Here is a 22265-nt window from a genome sequence, read left to right on the forward strand (position 1 = left end):
GGCAAGGCACCTGGCTTTTGCAGTGGCTATCCCCAGGGGCCAGGTGAACAACCAGGAAGAACACAGGAATTAACACCCCATGTTCTTAGGGTGTTCTTGGGAGAATCTTCAACCAGTGCTGGAAACCTCTGGATTAATTCCTTTTGCTCTCTTCCTCTGATGAATTGTTTTGAGGTGCTGAAGGTCTGGATAGCATGTCTAGAGATGGCCCTTGTGACTGAGCAAGTGTCTCTGTATTCTATTCTGAAGCTGTTACCAGCGAGGCAGTCACCACCTAGTATCTGCTTTCAGTTCTTCCTTGTTTCACTTCCCCTTTTCCTTCACTCTTGCTGTTCTGTAATTGCGTCTCTGCACTTCCCCAAAAATATATTGGCACATACTCTTAGCCTGTTTAAAAAAAAAAAAAAAGAAAGAAAACCCTAGAGATTTAAAGTTTTAACCCAATATAAGAATCCCATAAGTGGTAGAATTTCACTATAACACATCAGGGGAGATAGTTTGAGTAAAGAGAGAGTAATCTTAAAATTGTTCTTTTGTTCTTTTTCTGTCTAAACAAAGTCAATCCTATTAAAAATCTAAGTGGATACTAAGGAGAAATCCCCAGGATGCTACAAAGAGTTTTCCTTTTGTTAAGACTTCTTTTATAAATTGGCTCTACGTCATGAGTGCTGTGGAGAGGCACCGAATTCAAAAACAATGCGGAGGAGAACATAGCACCCTAGAAGCTGCCTTTCCTCAAAGGAATTCAGAAGTTGTGAACTGGCGTGATGATGTGAGTGACATGAAACTTTCTTCTTTTTCGAAAAAGAGAACTGATGTGTTCTGTGGCTCTGGCCAGATGGAGACCAGCAGGTATGAGGCCAGGACTAGTCTTTTTTTTTTTTTTTTAATTGGCGAATAACATTGTTTTTATCATGTGCAACATATTTTGAAGTACATACACATTGTGGAATGGTCTTGAGTGTTACTAAGGCTCAGCCTAGAGAATTTGACCCAACCACAAATGATGTTTGTCATTGTCACAATTAGTGCTAATGGCTATAGTCCATTTGGTCTGCATCTATTAAGATGGGCAGAGAAATAGCTGTTCTACCCTCTTTATTTTATGCTTATAGAAATGGCCTCAATTTTCTCGTCTGTCTGATTACTCTTAGCATCTAAATTTCTTTTTGTCATGTTTCATCACAGAGGCTGCCTCTCTCTGCCTTTCTCCCTCACATTTGAAATCTAGCCCAAATGTACCAGAACAAAATGCTTCTAATACTTGAACCCTTTTGTAAGGGTGCTGATTGCAACTTGGGTAATTTCAGTTTAATCCAAGGTGGAAGCTTTCTGCTGCTTTTGAGGAAGAAAATAAAAGTCTAAAAATAAAACTTAGGCATAAAAATAAGACCAAATACTCATTAAATGCCTCATTTAGCTGGAAACTGAAATTATTTCAACCATGCTAAATCAAGCCTTTGTGTGGAAGAGGTTGTGTATTTTTTTTATTCGTAGTACTTTATCTTAGATGATAAATGGGTTACTGTAATTTGTCATTCAAAAAGCATGAATTAAATAGTTCTCAAGTACCCAATTTTCAGCTCATGCTGACCCTTGAATTGGAGCACTTGTGTTCACAAGTCTTTTGGAATGCATTTTGAGGGCTGCCATGGGAGAGGTTGGGCCAGGAGGCAGACTATGCAAGGCTTGGGATGCTAGGGTTAAGAATCTGGATCTTACTCTGCATGTGGTGGGAAGCCACTGGAGTGATTTAATTAGAAGACTGTTACAGAAAAATTTATTTTTTAAAAATATGACTCGACTGCTGTGTTGACAGTGGATTGTAAGGTGACAAAAGTAGAAAAATGATAAACAGCCAGAAGTCTCTTTTTAGCTATCCAGGCAAGAGATGATAGTGGCTTTGGGGAGGAGAATGGTAATAGAAGTGGAAAAATAACGGTGTTTAATCTATCAACAACAACAAAAGACTGGTTAATGGATTAGATATGGAACATGAAGGAATGGAAGAATCAAGATTGATTTCTAAGTTTCTGGCCTAAACAACGGGAAGAATTTGGTACCAATTATTGGATGAAGACTGGAGGAGGAACAGGATAATTTTATTATCTTGTTTTGTTTGGGGTGGGGCATGGAGCAATGGAAAAAGGGAAACAGTGAATGAAATGGAAATGAAGGGCTCATGTTAGCTTTGGGCATCTAAACAAATAGGTCAAATGAGCGGTTGACCTAGTAGGTAAGTTTGAAAACCCTTGGCGTGTACAGATTGCATTCAGAGCCATGAGAGGAACTCTCCTAGGGAGAGAGTGTAGAAGACCTGAAAACATTCCACATTTCCATATAAATAGGGCAAGCAGAGGAGAACCAGTAAAGGACTAAGAAAGAGCAGCAGTGAGGAAGGAAAAACTCAGAGAATGTGGTACTCCAGAACCCAAGAGAAGAATCTTACAGGAGGACGATAACAGTCAATTTATTGCATACTACTGTGAGCATGAGGAGGATAGAGACAAATGATATCACTGTTTTGGGTAATATGGAAGTTCTTGGTGACACTGACAAGGGCAGTTTATAACATACCATGCAGACAAGAGCCCAGAGTGGATTGAGGGGAGATTGTGAAGGGAGAAATGGGGACAGCTATTTAGACAACTATTTTAAGAAGTTAATGGAGCTGAAAAATAGGTAGATAGCTACTCAAGAGTCAGAACAATTTTTGCTTTTTCTCATGTTCCTAAGATTGGTGATACTGAAGCATTTATGCTTATGAAATTGATCTAGTAGTGAGATCCTGATAATGCAGGAGAAAGGGGATCTTTCCACTACATTATCAAGAAATTTCCAGCACAAATTTCTTGAAGGTGTGGGTTACAGAGCACGGTAAATGGTTTGGCCTTGGATAAAGGCAGAAGGAGAGGCAGAAAGAGTGGACCCAGCAGTTAATGGCTGGATGAACTGGTGATAGGAGGATAACGGAGTATCCATAATCAATCACAATGAATTAATGAAGGGAGAGTATCAGTCAAAAGGAAGATGGGAAAAAGGGAATGTTGGAAGTTTCAAGAGAAGGTGACAAATATTGGAGTCATTATGGGCAGTGGGATGGTGAACATACAGTAGGATAGTGCACATGGAATGTCCCAAAGTTACAAAAATCAAGGTGGATTTGAGTAAATTTTTGCCTGGAAAGAGTCTGTGATTAAAGTTTTTTTTTAATGGCCTATGAAGGCAAAGTATTATTACATGTGTATATATTTTCATAACTATATTTCAATAGTTACTTGTAATCTTACCAGGGAGAATCACTGTCATATATATCCTTTCGCATATTATATATGCAAATACTTCTATAGGAAGAACTATAAAGGTCTTAATTTTGATAATACTATTTTAAAGAAGTTTCTACTATTTTAGCTGTTGCCCTAAGAAAAATGGAAGCTATTAGAGTGATAACTTTGTCATATTGCAAATGTTTTTCTTATTTATTGTATTTTAATATTTGTTTTTGTTGCTTTTCTAATTTTTATGTAGATAAAATAGAAAATGTATAATCATGTTAAAAGGCCCTCTTCTAAGGTTGTATATACAATTGTTATAGTCTTTAAAATGTAAAAAGAACCTATAAATTATTAATCTACCAGGTTTTGATAAGATATGATAAAAGAATCTAATTTTACTTTTGAGGATAGTTTTAATCATTCCTAAAGCTCATATCCAACAACAAATATGGAATACATTTTTGTAATAGAGCTCTCAAATGATGTTTTTAAAATTTTCTTTTGGGTTTTAAAACCAATTATGTACTATTATTTAAACAAGCTATTTCTTAAAGAGTAAAAATTATCTGTAATACCATCATCAGAGAAAATCAGTTATATTTTACTTACTTGAGAGACTGTATTATGTGTGTATACAGTTTTCTATCTGTGTTTGCTCACTTTTTTGAGTTTTTGAAACATTCTTTTAAACTATAATATGAATTTAGTGGCTTGCCCTATTATTGGACATTTAAGAATATATTTCTAGGTTTTAATTGTTTTTTTATGTGTGATTTTAAATAACACCATAGTTAACGCCATTGGCACTTAATATTGAATTGAAATTGTTTTTAGTATTTTTACTATAAAAGCAATACATGTCTATTATAGAAAACTTTAAAAATAACAAAAGCAATTATCCAAAGAAGCACCATTGAATGTATACCAAATCTTTATTCATTCAACAGCCATGTTTCAGCACCTATTATGTAGTAGGTAGTGCTTCAGATGTGAAACCTCTTCAGAGTTAACATCCTAGTGTATATTTAGTCATATGTCCTGTCAGTATCATAGTGCAGAAATCTGTGTTCTTTTTAAAAAGGGACCATGCTATTTATAAGTTGTATTGTAATCTGATTTTTCTCCTAGAATGTCTTAAGAACTTCCTTCCATGCCATTTAACCATCTTTTACAATGTCATGTTTAATGGCTACAAAAGAATTATTTGTGTGGATGAAACATAGTTTAAATAATTTCCTAGAGTCAGGAACTATAATTCTTTTCTAATTTCCTTTTGCATTTAAAGTCCATAACATGTATATTTTGCTTCTTTGATAGCATAACTAATATGACCTCCACAAAACATGACGGCACAGGTGGTGCTATCTATCTTCCTCATTCTCACACCACTTCTGAACGGATTTGAAGGTAACTTCCTCTATAATACAAATGTTTTTTGTATCATTAAGTAGGAACATGAGTATACAAGGCAAGGTGGCTATTGCCTCCATAGCCACAGCATTTTGAACTTTCCTAAATGATCAGTTAATGAGAAAGAAACAGGGATCATTCTGAAAGTCTACAAGAAGATTAAAAGTCATATTTTCTTCTGTTTGCTCTGATTAAGGCTCTTTCTAATCTGTTGTCTGCTACCAGAATAAAATCACTAGAAAGGCAAGTTTGATTGATTTTAAGTGTAAGCTTGGTACTTAACACTTGACAGAAGGCGTGATCAGCTTTACTAGGTCCAGTGACCGACATTGTTAATTATCCAATGAAATATTATATTAGAAGGGTTTAGTAGAGCAATTAGGGAGGTTGATAATCACCCCTTTCCTTTCCCACATTTCCATATCTTTCTCTCGGCATATACTACCACACCTCTCTCTCTCTCTGCAGAGAAACTCAATCTGAGGAACAGAGGGAGGGTTGTGGTGGGGTGGAAAGTGCCCCAGAGGGGAACAGACTGTGCAGAGCCGCATGAGCACCCAATTCTCCCATCTTGGGTGGTCTGGGCCAAAGTCCAAAGGATTTTACTCCTTGGTCCATAAATTAGGTCCTTTGCTGTCCTACTGTCTTAGAATCCATAGAGAAGGGCACAGGATCTACTTAAAATAATTTGTAAATTGGTCAAAGAAACTGAATACTGCCTTCAATGATATGAAGTGGCTAGATATATTTTCTTTGCAGAAATACTTCTTGAGTTAGATTCATTTGCCTTTTGAAATCAACTTCTGAAGTTGATAGAAAAAAAACCAAGAAGATTGGACATCCACATTTACATCCAGAATAATATTCCTTAACTATGTATCCTGAGAGTGGTTCTAAAGTTAAAGTGAATGAGTTATTTCATTTCCCCTTTTGGACTTCTTCCCATGTCCTCCCCTGCTTACTAGCAGAGTCCTGAGCCCAGAACTGTCTTCTATATGCTCCAAATATTTCCTAATCCTATCAAGCTAAATTTGTTTCATTTTTCCAGGGCCTGATGGCTCTAGTTAGCCGAATAAACTAATTTATTATTGTTATAGTAGGTGTTAAAAGTGTTCTGAGAATGAAAAATTAATAAGAGTCTTTTATATATATAATTTCCAGCACTGTGGCAGGCCAGGATTGGAGGAGAGACAAAACTATGGATCAAGTGGGTAGCAAACCAGCCCCATGCTTGGAGCTGTTGCCAATTCTCACAGTTAGATTGAATAAAACAGCTATTCAATTGAACTTGAAGAACCTCAAATCCAGAGCTTCATGGCTTCTTTCTAATAATCAGAATACCAAGAGTTCTTGATAATGTGGTCTATTAATGGTCAGGCTGCTGATTTAGGAAAAGTTATTCTTGGTAGTCTTGATATGACACTTGACAAGCATTCATCACTAATTCTCTTTATTAACTTCTCTGCCCTTGATTGTAGATGCATTCTTTTCAGCTTTCTTCAGTTATGTGAGTAGTACGAATGATCAAATCATCATTGGAAGACTTGATGAAGACATAATTCTCCCTTGCTCATTTGAGAGTGGGTCCGACATCATAATTCACTGGAAGATTCAACGTACTATCAATGTTCACAGTTACTACAGAGGCAGTGACCATTTGGAAAGGCAACATCCCAGATATAAAAACAGGACATCCCTCTTCCAAAGTGAGATTCACAATGGGAACGCTTCTCTCTCTCTCAGAAGATTAAGGCTTGTGGATGAAGGAATTTACATCTGCTATGTAGGAACTGAATTTGGAAAGAGCAAGAACATGGTGGTGCTAAAGGTGGGAGGTAAGTGTGCACGTAATGTTTCATAAAACACCACAATGACATCATTCCATGTTTTTCTAAAATGTTCTTTTCCTAACTTTATACTCCATGGGCTTCCTTCTCAGTGAATACATGCAAATCTACTTCATTGTTTTTAATGTGTAGTATCTCATAATATAGACATGTTATAATTGATACAAGCATTCACCTGTTGGTGGATGTTCAGTCATTTCCAGTGTTTAATACATCACAAACAATAATAAATATCCTGATGGTTAATACTGGGACATGATCTGAAAACAAAGTACGAAATGGAAGATTTTAATACATTACTGACACTATCAGCATAAGAGTATCGATTTTCCCCTTAGTCTTACCCGCACTAAATATTATCAATCTTAAAAATTTCTGCCAACATGACTGAAAAAATATTGACTTAAATTTCATTTTTCTATATTATAAATGAGGTTAATTTTTATATTACATGCTTTCTTCCTCTATATTAATGTATATCTAACTATATATACACACACATAGATATATAACATATATACAGTTAATATGGTTAATATCTTAGCTATATTAATATATTAATTATTTCTAATTCTCACAGTTACATTGAACCAAAATGAAGACACTCAAACACAGAGCTTAATGGATTCTTTCTTATTTATCAGGTTACCAAGGGTTTCTGAAGATGTGGTCTGTTAATGATCAGGCTGATCATTAATACACATAATAGTTAATATCATATATATAATACAATAACATATAATTACCTATATATATATGGGCAGTATTTTCTAATAAGTTGTTTTTTCCAGCACTTGTTCCTTTTCCTTCCGTCCCATTTAGCTGCTTCAGACCTTGACTCAGAAATCTAGGAACTATGTGTAAACAAAGAGTCAAATAGGCTCTCTGAGCTAGTATCTGGAGAGTTTAGAGTGCTGCATGAACTCTAGTTTATAGACCGTGACACCCTCATTTTGGTTGCTCAATGAGGCCATTATTTTTCTTTTTCAGCTATGTTTCTAGAGAATTGAGATTGCTAGTTGACAAGTACCCATGCAAACTCTTTTTGTATTCCTTCTAGATAACTACACTATATCTTAAGGTTCTACAGGGTTTTTTTTTTTTTTTTTTTCTTTCAGTAACTGCTGAGTTTTGCTCATAAAACTTAGCTTTTCATTTCATGGGTATTAAAAAGTATTATGCACAGATAGCCCATAAAGAAGGTAATGATGACAGTCCTTCATGTACCCTTCTTTCTCCTATATAGCTTTCCTCATGCCTGTGATGAAGTATGAGAAGAGGAACACAAACAGTTCTTTAATATGCAGCATATGTATTTATCCTCCTTCAAATATCACATGGAAAATGGACAACATATCTGTCTCTGACAGTAATACAGAACAAATCAGGTCTTCTTTTTATATTAAAAGTACACTGGATATTACAGGATCAAATTCATCTTATGAATGTGCTATTGAAAATTCATTGCTGAAGCAAACCTGGATGGGACAATGGACAAGGAAAGGTAGGCGCTGTAGGACTTTGTGTGGACAAGTGCTATGCAGAGGTTGGGAGGTAATGGGAATTTATTTACAAGGAAAGAAAAGAAAAAAATCTATTTATGGCAGTTAGAAGATCAAGACTGAAGTCCTAGGGCTAATCCTTACTGACTGCTTTACATTAAGCAATCATTTTTACTTCTGAGCATTAGTTCCTCATTGATAAAGTAGAAGTGATTCTTACCTTGCTGAGTGTTGAATGAAAGCATTTGTGAAATGGAAAGAAGCAGGTCTATCCACGACTATTACTGTATTTCTTGATGGCTCATTCTCTAAACAGGATTTTCTATCTGCATCGCACTTTAAAAGATCAGAGGAGAAGGAAGGAGTACTTGTCTCTTAGAAGGTCACAGCCTCCAATTCTTCTCAATCTTTCAGCTAAACAAAAAATTAACTAATTAGCATTATTCCTTCTGTCTAATCTCTGTATCTACCACCTCTATAACAGCATGATCAGTTTTTAATACTCCTTCCTCTCCTTTATTTGAACAAACCCGGACCATGATCAATGGCTATGTCTATAAACTACTGTTCAAGAAAATATTAAGGGGGAGAAAAATTAATTTGATATCTCCCTATCCAATTCCAAGGAAAAATATTATTTTATATTAGTAACAAAGCAAAAATTTTCTTTCAATCTCCCTTATATGAGGAAAAAGGAAATTAGCTATTTTTTTCAGCCTTCATTTTCCCAGGGTTTCATATTCTCAAAATACCAAAAAATACTGAGTGATTCACCACCTTTACATGAGTCCAGTGTTAAAGATATGAGCACCCATCAGTCAGACAGCAATAGAAGTATGGGAAAAGGTTGAAAAGGTTAATATTAGATTGTAAATATTTTCTTTGGAAAATCATTTCTCATGTTTACTCAGTATTGAGTGTCCTGAAGCACCAACAGTTCCTTAGGCTCAGTACTGTTTTGTCTTGTTAAGAATCTATTATGTGCCAAGCTTTGTCACTTTCACACTGTGAACTCAAGAACGTAGACTCTTTTACTCATTTCTAGATCCACAGCATTTAGCACAAACACACAGAAATAAAACTAAACTGGGAACGTAGCATACAAAGGGAGTGATTTATTCTTTTCACTGGGGTTGGGCATGAATGGGGTTGCTACAGAATATATGCTTAAAGAAGTTGCATAAGGGCATAATTTTAGAAGAGTATTAGGACATTACAGGAGGACATAGGCATTCCAGGTAAAAAGCACAGAAGAGTAAATTTGCCTAGATTTGTGAAGTATAAGGTGGTTGAGGTTGAAACTAGAGGATTAAGAGGTGAACAGTCCTGGAGGTAGGATGGAATCAAGGAAGGACTTGAAGCATCAGAGAGACCCTGGATTTGCATTTTAGAAGGACTGCTTTGGCCTCACTCACCTGCGGGTAGGCTGGAAAGTAGGTGAGTCTGGAGCCAGGGAGAGCCATCCATGGTAGTCCATGGAACTCAGCTTACAGAACTGGAAGGATGAGACAAAGCTGGATTTGGAGACAGAAGCCAAGAAGACCCAGCAGAATCCCTCTGCTAAAAGCTCAGTTCAGGGGTGGGTGGTAGGAATTACCTGTGCGTGTTTGGAAATATTCTTAGGTGCAGGAAAAGAGACTTTGTCTAGATAAAGAGATTAAGAAGCAGCTGAGGTCACAAAAGTAACAGGTCTTTAGGAAGCAGGTAGGGTAACAAGAAGGTAGTCCTGGACAATACCAGCATTTGAAGGGTCAACAGAGGAAAAACATTAGGTTAGTAACTGGTAGCAGGATTCCTGAATGTTTACTTTCAGTTGTAGGAGTTAAAATTCAGGAACATCATTTCCCTAGCTGGCCCTGGCTTTCTTGAAGGCCTCACCTAGTGTTGGTGGGAAACTTCAAAATGGTGGTAGTAAAGCTTTTCTTTCAAGAAACTCCACAGCATAAATATCTAATTGCTTTCCAAAAAGGTATTTCCAAAGATATCAATGTTAGCACCTCTGTTCCCTGCTTTCTAAGTGTTACTTAGAAAATGCATTTGAAATTTTTATCTTCAATGATGCTTCCTTTTCTTTTCTGTTATTAGATGACCTTCACAGAATGCAAAGTGAACATGTTTCACTTTCATGTCAACTTGTAAACAACTCTTTTCTACCAAATCAAGACTTCAGAGTTACTTGGTCCAGAGTAGAAAGTGGGACTTCCTCTGTCCTGGCTTACTATCTGAGCTCCTCACAAAATATAATTATCAATGAACCCCGATTTTCATGGAACAAAGAGTTGATAACCCAGAGTGACTTCTCTATGAATCTGACAGATCTTAGTCTTTCAGACAGTGGGGAATATTTATGTAATATTTCTTCAAGCAAATATACTTTACTCACCGTCTACACACTGCACGTAGGTAAGTTGCAAGTAAGTTTGGATAATGGGTTTTGGTTATAGCAGTAGAGGTTTGTGACTATCACACAGAAAGACTAGCTTTTAAAGAATACATTAGTACTTCTCAAGATGTTATCTACAGGGATATTTCTGGTCAGGATATAGATACCCACCCCCGTCCTTCAACCACACAGAAGTCCTGTATTGGGGAGGAAAAATACTCCTGCAGATTTCCTCTTCAAGATTTCAAGGCTTCAGAAATGAAGAGGAGTCCCATACATTTTGATGACTTCCTGGACTAAGCATCTTAAATTTCTGCTCACTTCTGTGCCCAATATGTGCCTTAGGGCCTGGGGTTTGGGGAGTTGAGGCTACAGACACATTAGGAAGTTAAAATTGAGGCCCTGCTGCATGCTGGGGAGACATGGCACTGTCTACGAACTTAGTAAAAATAGTCACCACACAATATTTGAAGCACTAAGTGTATGCCTAATTCAGCCCATTTTTGCCTCTGTGAACTGCCAAAATTCATTATCTAAAATATTTCTAGTCAACCAACCACAGAATCATGAAATGTTACTCTAGGTGAGCTGGATGTTCTCCCTATCCTTAAACTATCAATTTCATCTCATGGGAGACCATGGCAACTCTTTCTACCCTTTAATAAAGGTATTTGAGTCAGTAGAATATATGTTTTAGAAATATTTCTATTGTCTCAATTGTGAAAAATAGGAATAACAGATTTGAAAGTTTGGTGATTCTGCGTAGTGAGATAAGAGCACAGAGATGTCCCTAGGTTATGTGGTCTTCAAATAGATAGAAGCTTCCAGTCGCTGAATGATAGCACTCCCTTTTTGTGGAGCTGCCACTTGGAGAGTATAGAATGAAAAACTTGAGATGCATTTGAAGCTCCTATTTTTCTCCAAAATATGAGTGTCAGTTTTATGTAAAATACAGTTAAGCCTACAGTTTATTTTTAAAAATGTTGCCTCATGTTGCATTCATTTTGGAATGTAAAAAAATAATCAGGAAGAAATGTCCCAAGGACCACATATGGCCCATCTTCCCACCCAGATATCTAATTTTTAGTTCATGCAAAGTGAAACATCAGGACCATTTCATCTCTGACAAAGAAGCTTCTCAGAACCTCTCATTCTCGAGTAAACCCTGGCCAGTTGGGACTAAGGGAGGGTCTGCCCTCCTAGGAAAAGGCCTGTAGCAAGAAAACCACCCTAGCAGGAGAGAGAACAAGTCAAAACAGTCCTAGTACCCTAAACCCCACCCTTTTAAGGAAACTCAGTTTTCTACTCTGAATTGCAATTTTCCATTTGTAGCCTTGCCCAGGAGATGCTCCAACATTTGAAAAGGAGGCCCAGATGGGGGGTATTTATGATTCTGAGAATCTATTAATAGATCTGCCCAATTGAGGTTACACTGAACTGAATGGAATGAAATAGTTCTTGCTAAATTTTGCTGCTGAATCAGTATGTGACCTTGGACAAATCTCAGATAAAGGAACCTTAGGGTCATGGATAAAGTGAGAAGCAGCTATACCTTGCAGAATTTTCTTCAGGAAGAAAACAATGCATATCAAAATACTTTAGAAAGTCAGCCTAGCATTTCTACATAATCTCTCCTTCACATAGGTACAGTAGCCCTCCCATTATCCTTGGGGGATATGTTCCAAGACCTCCAGTGGATGTCTGAAACCACGGACAGTACCAAACCCAGTATGTGCATTGCCACATAGTACCAGAGTGAATCTATTCTACCATGTTTTATGCCCTGCTGCCTCCTTTGCCCTTTTATGAATGTAGGTTCTATTCAGGATTTTCTTCCAGAAGAGCTCACTTTCATTGGAATTGAAATGAAGACTTGCCTTGGAATGGTATCCTTAACTTCAACTCTGCCAGAAATGCTGCAATAGCTTCTTTCTCAGCAGATGCAGCCTCTTCAGTAATTTTTGTGTTTTCATCCCAACCTATTCCCTCATTTTCAGTAAATGGTTTGGTGTCACTCATTTCAGGGGATCCCTTGCTGAAATCTTCATATATGCTCAATGCTTTCTGGTACGACACATTGCCTTCAATTGGAACATGTTTCTGTTCTGTCTTCCACCACAAATTTAATGCTTTTTCTATCTTCACTAAGCATTTATAATAAATACACTGAGGCTGTAACTTTTGCAGTTTGAGGCATGACAGCAAAACTAGCACAAATTTCTTCTTTCTTCACAATTTTATGGGTAGAAGATTGATCATTTTTACCATAGTTCTTCCAAACCTCAGTATATGATTTTTGTTGTTGTTGTGGTTACATCAAGAACTTTCACCTTAAAAAGAAGCACTTTATGGCTTCTCTTTGGCATATCAAAATGCCAGCTTTACTAACTTTTGTGCTTTGGGGCCATTCTTAAGCAAAATAAAGATGACTTGAACAAAAGCACTGCAATTTCATGACAGTTGCTGATAACCAAGATGGCTCCCACGTGACTAATGGCAGTAGCACATACAACATGGATCTCTGGACAAGGATGACTAACACCCCAAGTGGGACGGATCAGGATGGTATGAGATTATATCATGCTAACTCAGAATGGCATGCAATTTTAAACTTACCTATTGCTTATTTCTGGAATTTTCCATTTAGTATGTTGAGATCACAGTTGAACACGGGTAACTGAAACCTTGGAAAGTGAAACCACGGATAAGGGGGGGACTACTGTATAGAATTTCAGAAGGACACAAATATGTGGAGAAATTAATGTTTTATTGGTTATAAAACATAACTAATAGTATGTTCATAAAATTGACATTTGTTTAAATACAGATTTTTTTTTAGAACATACTATTTTTTTCCCCTGAGTTGGCCTTTGTGCTCTGATGCTTGCTCCCCACTTTTTAGTAGAACATAGATCACAAGATTAGCAGAGTTCTGACCCCGGTAATCGAGGGTTTTCAAATTTCTGCCTTCTGAGGCCTCCACTTCCATTAATACTAATTTCAAGAATTCTAGTTCTGTCCTAGCTGCTGCAGAAAATTTAGGTTCCTGCATTTATTCCTGAGGAGCTCCAAGTGCTAGCAGTAGGTTCCCCTTTCTTTTGCTTTGTGAGGTTTGTTACCCACAGTCAACCCTGGTCTGAGCATCTTAAATGGAACATTCCAGAAGTAAACAGTTCATAAGCTTTAAATTGTATGCTGTTCTGAGTAGCGGGATGAAATCTCATGTTGTCCCCCCAGATTCATGGATCATCACTTTGTCTAGCCTCCCATGCTATCCACGCATTAGTTACTTGCTAGCCATCCTGGTTATCAGATCAACCCTCTTGGGATTTCAGTGCTTGTGTTCAGGTAACCCTTATTTTACTTAAAGTGCAAGCATAGTGATGCTGACAATTCAAATATCAAAGAGAAGCCATGAAGTGCTTCCTTAAAGTGAAAAGGTGAAAGTTTTCAACTTAATAAGGGGGGAAAAAATCCAAACCAAAAACATATGCTGAGGTTGCTAAGATCTACAGTAAAACAAATCTATCCATGAAATTGTGAAGAAGGAAAAAGAAATGTGTGCATAGTATAGGTTAGGTTACTGGGTTAGATATTGTCTGAGGTTTCAGTCATCCACTGGGGGTCTTGGAACATAGCCCCTTGGATATGGGGGAACTACTGTATCTGTTATCCCTGTGGTCACCTGTCACCTCTAACTTAAGACCATGGTTTCTACTAGGTACCTTTTAACACCTTTGAACTTCTTATCACTGTTTCCTTAAGATACTGTCTTCTCTAAGCCGGGGGTGGACTGTACCCTCACTTTATCCTCTAAAATTAACACTAGCTTAGGCTAGTTTATAGTCATCATTATTCCTTTATAAAAGTGTGTTAATTTTCTTATTACCATACAAAACAGTAGACTCTTAAAATGCATAATAGACTTATAGCCTCTCCAGTTTTCAGACTCTTTTATTCCCCTCCCACCCTCACCAAAGTCCAATAATACTATGGCATCTGAGGTTTCCCACAATGGAGACACTGAGACTGGGAGATACTTGTAAGCTCATGACAAACTCTCCTATCCAGATTGGGCTCTTGGTTTTATCTTAAAAGGACCTTTTCATTATGCATATGAATTCTGCCTCCTACCTGTAATGCAAAAATAACCAGTTTTAAAAATAGTAAACATACTCTACACCCACCCACACTTTTCTTATTTGGTAATTTTCCTTCCAGTTCACAGACTTTGTTTCTTTGTTTTATTTAGAACAGAGCCAAGGAACAGCTTCCCGGTACATGTTTTTCCTGATTTTGCCGGCTCTGGTTTTGGTGATTTTTCTGATTTTGTCAGTTCCTGTGATAAAACGTCGCCTGGACGGTATGTTAAGACGTAACTATTTCAGCACAGGTAATATCTCATGAATAATTGGGGCTCTACCCCTGGGTGTTCCACGTCATGTCTAAAGATAACATGGAAGTACATGCTGCTCCTAGGCATGTAAATGGGTCTGAATTTTCTGGAGTCATTCACAAAATTTATCAAATGCTTTAAAATGCTTCTATGTTTACACCTAACCATTCTACCTCTAGGAATTGGATCTTGAGTTAAATAATCAGGCACACCAACATATATACAAGCACATTCATTGCAGCACACTGCCATTACTTCCAGTTTTCCTATCTTCAATAAATAATAGGTGAACTTGTTAATTGAAAATCATGTGGTTTTCTTTACAAAAAAATTTTAATCTGGCATTAAAATGATAAACAGGGTGATTTATTCACCCCACATAGAAAAAATCCAAATCTAAAAGAATGGCAGCAAGTTAGATGGAACTGGAGACCACTATCCTAAGTGAAGTAACCTGGGAACAGAAAACCAAATACCACCTGTTCTCACTTACAAGTGGAAGCTAAGCTATGGCTACACATGGTCATACAGAGTGGTATAATGGACGCTGGAGACTCAGAAGGGGGTGAGGGGTAGAAAATTACCCCTTGAGTATAAAGTACTCTATTCGGGTGATGGGTACACTGAAAGCCCAGACTTCACTACTATACAATTCATCCATGTAACAAAACTCCACTTGTACCCCCTAAATCTATTGAAATAAAGAAAACACATTTTAAAGAAGCTAAAGCTTTTTAAAAAGTTGCCTTTGGTGTGATGAGACCATAGATTCTCCCTTTTCCTCACACCTCAGAAGGAAGCCCCGATACTTAAGTCCCTGGGCTTCCTGCTCACTACTTCCAGTCCTGGGCTCTGTTCTCTTTTGCTCTGAGCTTAGTCTATGGTCGGTGCCGATCAAAACTGTATTGTTTTTATGGGTCATTTTAATCTTTGTTAGTTTTTTTTTTTTCTAAACTGAATTTTATACAACCAACCTGTACTACTACAGTAATTTAAAATATCTTAGGATGTCATGGAACCTATTGCTTTTATTAACAGAATTTGAGCTGGAAGGGATCTGGGAAACAATTAGATCTAGTTTTTCGCTGCATTTTACAGATCAGGAAACAGGGATCCTGGAAGTGAGCTCAAGTGCCAAGTGGGCATGTGAAACAGATTTGTGTGCACCACCTAGCGCTGCGTAGCTGACCTAGTGGCAGAGGCGGGCCTAGGCCCCCGGCAGCTCTCCCTCCTTTCATCGTCCCCCTGAGAAGGCTCTGGCTTTCCTGGCAAGTTGAGATAGATCCTATGTCCTTTTCTCGTATTCTTTTGGTTGATATTAGCCTATTGCCCATGATAAAGTTAGGGGATTTTGGTTATAGCAGAAACCATTATTGAAGATAAAGTTTTAAGGGTCACAGCAAACAAGAGTTTCACCACTTCTAACCTTATGATCATTTGTAGTAATAGGCTAGTTCCTGTCCCCTAGATGGCCAGAAGTAAGAGGTCACAGGCAGACTAGTTTGTCCCCCAAGGGTAACCCCTGACTGAATATAATGGTACTTGTGATTGGATTAGCTTCAAATTATGGGAAAGAGGGTGCCACCTACACTGCTCAAGAATGACAGTTTAGGTTCTATGCTGGAAGTCTGCATAAGTCAGTTCCCAACAGAAAACACATGGCACAACAAACTATACGAAGGGAACTCGGAAGATAGCGTATTCCTCCAGAGCTAAAAGCACCTGATTGACCACTAAACCTAAACTTGAAGGGACAAGGACAGGGAGCACTTCCCAAAACTTACAAGGAGAGGGTCACATAAAATCAGGGGAGTGATCTTCAATGGAAGGACATGGTCAGATCAAGGCAATTTTATAGGGAGGGAGCAGGGGAATGAATGCCTGATTTCACTCTTCCCTCTCACTGATCTCTAACCCAACTAGAAACCAGAGGGAATGGACACTGTGCTGATCGAGTCCAACCAGGTGAGCTTCCACAGCAGAGAGAAGAATGGCTCCTGGCTCTGGGGGAGCAGTCAGAAGATACGGGCAAAAACTATGTCACAGTATTGGCCACTTAAAAAAAATATTCTATAGTTCTGCAGTTAGATGGGCTGACAATATATTTGAAACTGTTATACTAAAAGCCACAAAACTATGCCTACCTCCAGCTCCCTGGCTGTGGTTTCATTTGACTGTGGTTCATATATTTTTAAATTCCCTTTTCTATTACTGTTTTAAAAGGACTTTCATCTAGGATATTTATAAAAGGGCCAGATTTTAGGAAAGCCTAGAAGGAGGCCTTCCTTGAGAAATGACACTGTACCCCATTCTTCTCTAACCATCACTCTCAGCCCCTCTTTGGCCATGACTTTTCCATTATTAGCAGTTGGGAGGAATCAGACCAACAATCCTAAAGAGCCAGGAATTGCTGGGCTGATTGAACTGCCTCTGGTCCCTCAGGGGCACCTGAATCAACCGTACAAATTTACTGCTGTTTCTGATGATGTGTTTCTACACTGAATACATTTTTAAGGCTGTTTGTTAAAAGAAAGACATGAAAGGGGGAGTAACGAAGGGGATTCTAATACCATAATTATATTGAGATAGGAATAAGGGAGAAGTTCAGTGTTTAATTTTTTAATTTTAATTTAATGTTTTAAAATTCTTTTTTCCTGTAGAAAGGAGCCAGGTCTTTAATGATGAGACAGCCAGCGATGCTGTCAATGCAGAAGAAAGTATGGTAAGGCGTCATTTCCTTTACCAAACCATTTATAGTATAAAGACACTACCATAGAAAGGTAATTGAAGTTCTGACTGATTCACATATCATCATGTAAGACTTTTACAGAGAAAAAACAGCAGAAGGGATTGCTGGATAATATAGCAAGAAAAAAATACAATTAGGCTTTCCCCAATCTCTGTAATTAAACAGGCTTTATGTGCTTAAATAAATGGTTGCTCTTCCCATCTCCTATTGTTATTTATAGAAAAGATCTCAAACAGCATTGAGCATATGAAGGTGTGACAACGTGCCTGTTCTTCTGATAGGAGCATGGAACGTGAGACTGTATAGCAGGGGACAGAAACGCAAATACAGATGTAACGGAGAAGAGCAGGCTCGGGTTTCTGCCCAGACTCAAATAGCTGAACTTCCGTACATTTCCAGCCACTTCTAGGTTCCTTGGGGAGTGATAATTCCCTTACGGATTAGTTTGATTGTGTACTTCCCCTTTTTGCTACCTACCTTTTACTTGTGTGTTCCCTTAATCATAATGTAAATAAGGGCCAGGAGTAGGGTAAACTCTTTTCCACTTTTAAAAACTGAGGAACATCTAGCAGGGAGATTAAAATTAACTGATTAGACTCAGCTACTTATGTAGCTGAGTACTTATGTAGCTGAGTCATGGATCTGTAATTACCAATACAAGCAATAGCCTAAAGCTCCTCAATTCACCACCATAGCCCCTCCCCCCAAAAAACCTCTACCATCAAACAGACATTTAAAGTTCATTTTTTCTTGGTTCTAGCCTCTTTCAGAATATCCAGGCAATACATGAAATGAAGATAAGACTGTGACAACACATGACAAGCATCCTTAATATCCAGCGACTTCATCTCCCCTTTCTTCACTGCAATCCCAGGCAAAGGCTTGTCAGACCAGACAGTTTTACGACTGCAAAGACGTGTAACCATTCTCTTTTATGGTATCACATTACTCTTCAAGACATACGCATCGTTCGCTGATCTCCTACCTACATTAAGAGTGTAAATGCCTGGATGTTAAGGATTCCAGTTCAACTTAGAAGAGAGCTGTCTCATTCATTTACATTCCTGCTGCAGTCAGCCCAGGAGGTTACAGTGAGACTCTCACTGAGAACTGGGAAGAAATGTTTATCACTAGGAGATTATTCAAAATGTGATCAACTAATAATGGGTGAGAGAACAGGTAGTCACCTTAGTGAAAAGGTTAAAAACCAAGGCCTAGAAACCAAGACAATTGATTTAACAAGATATTTTATTCTAGTTTTATATAAATGGTTATATCAGGGTGAGCACCTAGATTTAGGATGGTGAGTCTTAGGGGACTCTGAAGAGCAAGAATGTCAGTATCTCTAAGACCACTTAGGGAAACAGGCTGAAATCAACATAAGAATTGACATTTTTCAAGTTGGGTTATGCCTGCTAACACCAGGCTTACATAGGTCAGTGATTCTAGTCATGAAGATAGTTTAATGAACTCTTCTTGTTCATATTGTTAATCAGCCTTGCCAAAGATTTAGATTTCCCTATAAATTTTTATGCAAGAAGAGAAGGGAGAGCCCAGAAGACCTGATGATCTGTTCCCCTTAATTTTAATCATCAGTTTATATGAAAGAAATAAGCTAATGTTATTGCTTGTAAATTTGTCACTATAACCAGGCTTTTTGTGACTTAGTTTATCAAGAATTTGATCCTACAATTTATTTATTTATTTTTATTTTTATTATTATTATTTTTTTTTTTTTGCGACAGAGTCTTGCTCTGTTGCCCGGGCTGGAGTGCCGTGACGTCAAGCTCACAGCAACCTCAAACTCCTGGGCTTAAGCAATCCTCCTGCCTCAGCCTCCTGAGTAGCTGGGACTACAGGCATGCACCACCATGCCCGGCTAATTTTTCTCTATATATTTTTAGCTGTCCATATAATTTCTTTCTATTTTTAGTAGAGATGGGGTCTCGCTCTTGCTCAGGCTGGTCTTGAACTCCTGAGCTTAAACAATCCGCCCGCCTCGGCCTCCCAGAGTGCTAGGATTACAGGCGTGAGCCACCATGCCCAGCCAAGATCCTATAGTTTATTAAAGAAAACAAACTCTGAATTGTGGTGTTGGTGCCATCTGGTCTGATTTTTCTCCCACATATATACAAGGTGTCCCAAAAGTCTCCATACAAAGGAAACATTTTGTAATATTTTTTATATAAAGATACATTTAGCTACAATTTCCCATTTTCCTTATATATGGCAACTTTTGGGATACCCTGTAGTTTTCTTAATGCTAAGTTTTTGCTACAATGTTGGGACAGGTACTCCAATTAAAACTGGATGTGTGTTCCCAAGCTGAAGTTTGCTGATACTGATTTTACTGTGTGTGGAGAAACAATAGCATTCTAGTTTCAGGACTGGCAGTGTGACAACAGCAAATTTCTACGAACAGGTTTGGGATATGGAGATGTTTCCTGGATGTATATATGGGCTTATTAAAGGGTAATTTCAAATTTATTTTTATGAAATCTTTTTAAAAATTATTCTATGAAAAAAAGCTTAAATGTTATGTGTTTAACATTTTCTCACTGGTTTGAGATCGAGAGCCCAGTGCTTTGGATACAACATGACAGACTCCCCTGGTGGTTCACTGGGTAGCTGTCCACCCACTCCGTCCCCATCACAAAACTCAAATTTGGTTCACCTTGCTCAGAGTGGGCCTGATTTGGGGGAGGATCAGCTTTAATCTGTCTGAGCCAAACCAGGCAACTATAGCCCTCTTGCTACTAGTCTGGCTTAGCACAGGCTTGTGAAGAATCTGATCAATAGAATAGAAGGAAAAGTATCCCAGAGGGCTAATTCTGGGAAGGTGTTTCTTTTTTAGAAGGACAAATTTAAAGACTCACACCACTGAAGATGTCAGATAAGAATGAACCAGGGTCCTTTGATACTGCTGAGCCCCTGAATTAATCTATGAGTTGGGGTTGGATCAGAGAGGCAGACCACTGAGAATGACAGAGAATGGGGATTTATTATAGAGATTCAACCTTACACAATTGCTGGTGGAGAAGTCTGTACCAAGCTGCTCCCTCCACATCTGGTACTGGGCCTGAAGTCGCTGGATGGAGGTGGGCTGTGCCAGCAGTCAGAAGAAGAGTCCGTTAAAACAAGCAGAACCCGTGTCTGTGTCTCGCGGCCTCCGTGGCAATGCTGTGGGTGATCTGCGGGAGGAACTTGTGCCCGTTGCCATGGAGCTGCGCAGGTACCTGGCCTCTGCAAAGCTGGAGGAGGAAACCGGGAGGACCTGGAAGAACTATGGGTCCAGAGACTGTCACTGATCTCATCTTTTTGTCCTGAGGTAAAATTTTCAAGCTGTCCCAAGGTTTTGCCTACAAGTTAAAGTGCTAACTGAAAATTTTATCCACTTTTACCACTACTGGCTAAAGACATTGACTCATCCCTACATCCATGAATCTAAGTTCATGACAGTAACAACCATTTCCCAACATGCCCTAGTCCCCATGGAGCATGACTGGTGTAAGGCTATTTTCCATGAGTCCTACCCATTAAGAGGCAATACTGACAACAAATCAAGTGTTAATTCATTTCTTAACATCAGCATTTAAAAGATTCTTGCCTCTATTTAATCTTTCATGTGAAATGTTAGACGGTAGTTTGCTTGCATTTGAGGATCAAAAAATCCCCATTAACCTTGGAAGCAATGATAGTCCCTTTAATTATTACATTTTTCTAATCTCTTATGTTTAAATTGCTTTTCACACCACATAAACTGTTTCAAATGCAACCTAAGTTTTTGGTTATGAACTGGCACTTTCCTTATACATCTTCAGCTGTTGTCCTTTAAAAGCAGGGACTGCTTATTCTTCTTGAACCTGAAAAACAGAATGTCAGTGTATTCTGTGAAATTCCTGCAACTTTCACCAGTGGAACACATGCCCAGAATCAAGCTGAGGCCTTTCCAGAGGTGAGCCAGCCTTAGCCAACTCTTCATTAACTTCAAAGGGAGGCAGGGAATTGAGGCAATTATCTGCATTATAGAAAGCAGACACCAGTAGTTCACCCCAAGGGCATGCTTGGTCACTCTCAATTTTCTGCCTGCCTTTCCTTGCCAGTGAAGACAACGCCCTCTTCAGCTGACCCCATGAGGAAAAAGATTCTGCAGCTACCTCATCAGTTGGCTCCACAGCCTGGACACAGAATTCTACCAGAAAACCTTTTTCTTGTGCTTATGACAGTTAAAGGATTTTCAGGCTTTTTTCTTCTTTTCTTCTGTGAATGGGAAACAATTAGTCATTGCACTGCCAAGGAAGGTTTTCCTATTCCTCTCAAAAGCACTTTCTGCTTCACTGGCTGTATTCTTTGTTGGAAATCACTGTGACAAAGTTGAATGCATGGCATCTGTTTGGAGGCCCTTCGACCTCCTGCAGCTGAGTGCAATTGCAGAACATGGACGGCACCTCGCTAAACAAATAATTATGCGGGGTTGCTGGCAGGCTCTGCGCAGAAGACCCTAAAGCCAGTGCCGTAACACTGCTCAAATTGAGGCCAGAGGTCAAACCATTTAACTGGACCTCTCCATAGGGGACTTATCCCTGAGACAGCTATTCAGTCATCAGTAAGAAACTTCTGGAGGCTGCCAATGATTCATGCTGCTCATATTTAGATCTAAAAATGTTCAGTATAACCAACTTTTAGTCTCTCCTTCAAAAGAG

General features: G+C 38.4%; 1 protein-coding gene across 1 annotated transcript; it reads left to right on the top strand.

The window, feature by feature from the left end:
- Positions 1-661: 661 nt before the first annotated feature.
- On the top strand, positions 662-17971 carry HHLA2 (HHLA2 member of B7 family). Its single transcript, XM_069471962.1, is given in 8 exon segments — positions 662-852; positions 4593-4682; positions 6429-6520; positions 7779-8036; positions 10120-10437; positions 14670-14780; positions 17474-17530; positions 17844-17971. Coding segments are annotated over 8 exon segments (1245 nt in total).
- The last annotated feature ends 4294 nt before the right edge of the window (positions 17972-22265 follow it).

Source organism: Eulemur rufifrons, chromosome 7 (assembly GCF_041146395.1).
Source record: "Eulemur rufifrons isolate Redbay chromosome 7, OSU_ERuf_1, whole genome shotgun sequence".
In the NCBI taxonomy this organism is placed as follows: Eukaryota; Metazoa; Chordata; class Mammalia; order Primates; family Lemuridae; genus Eulemur; species Eulemur rufifrons.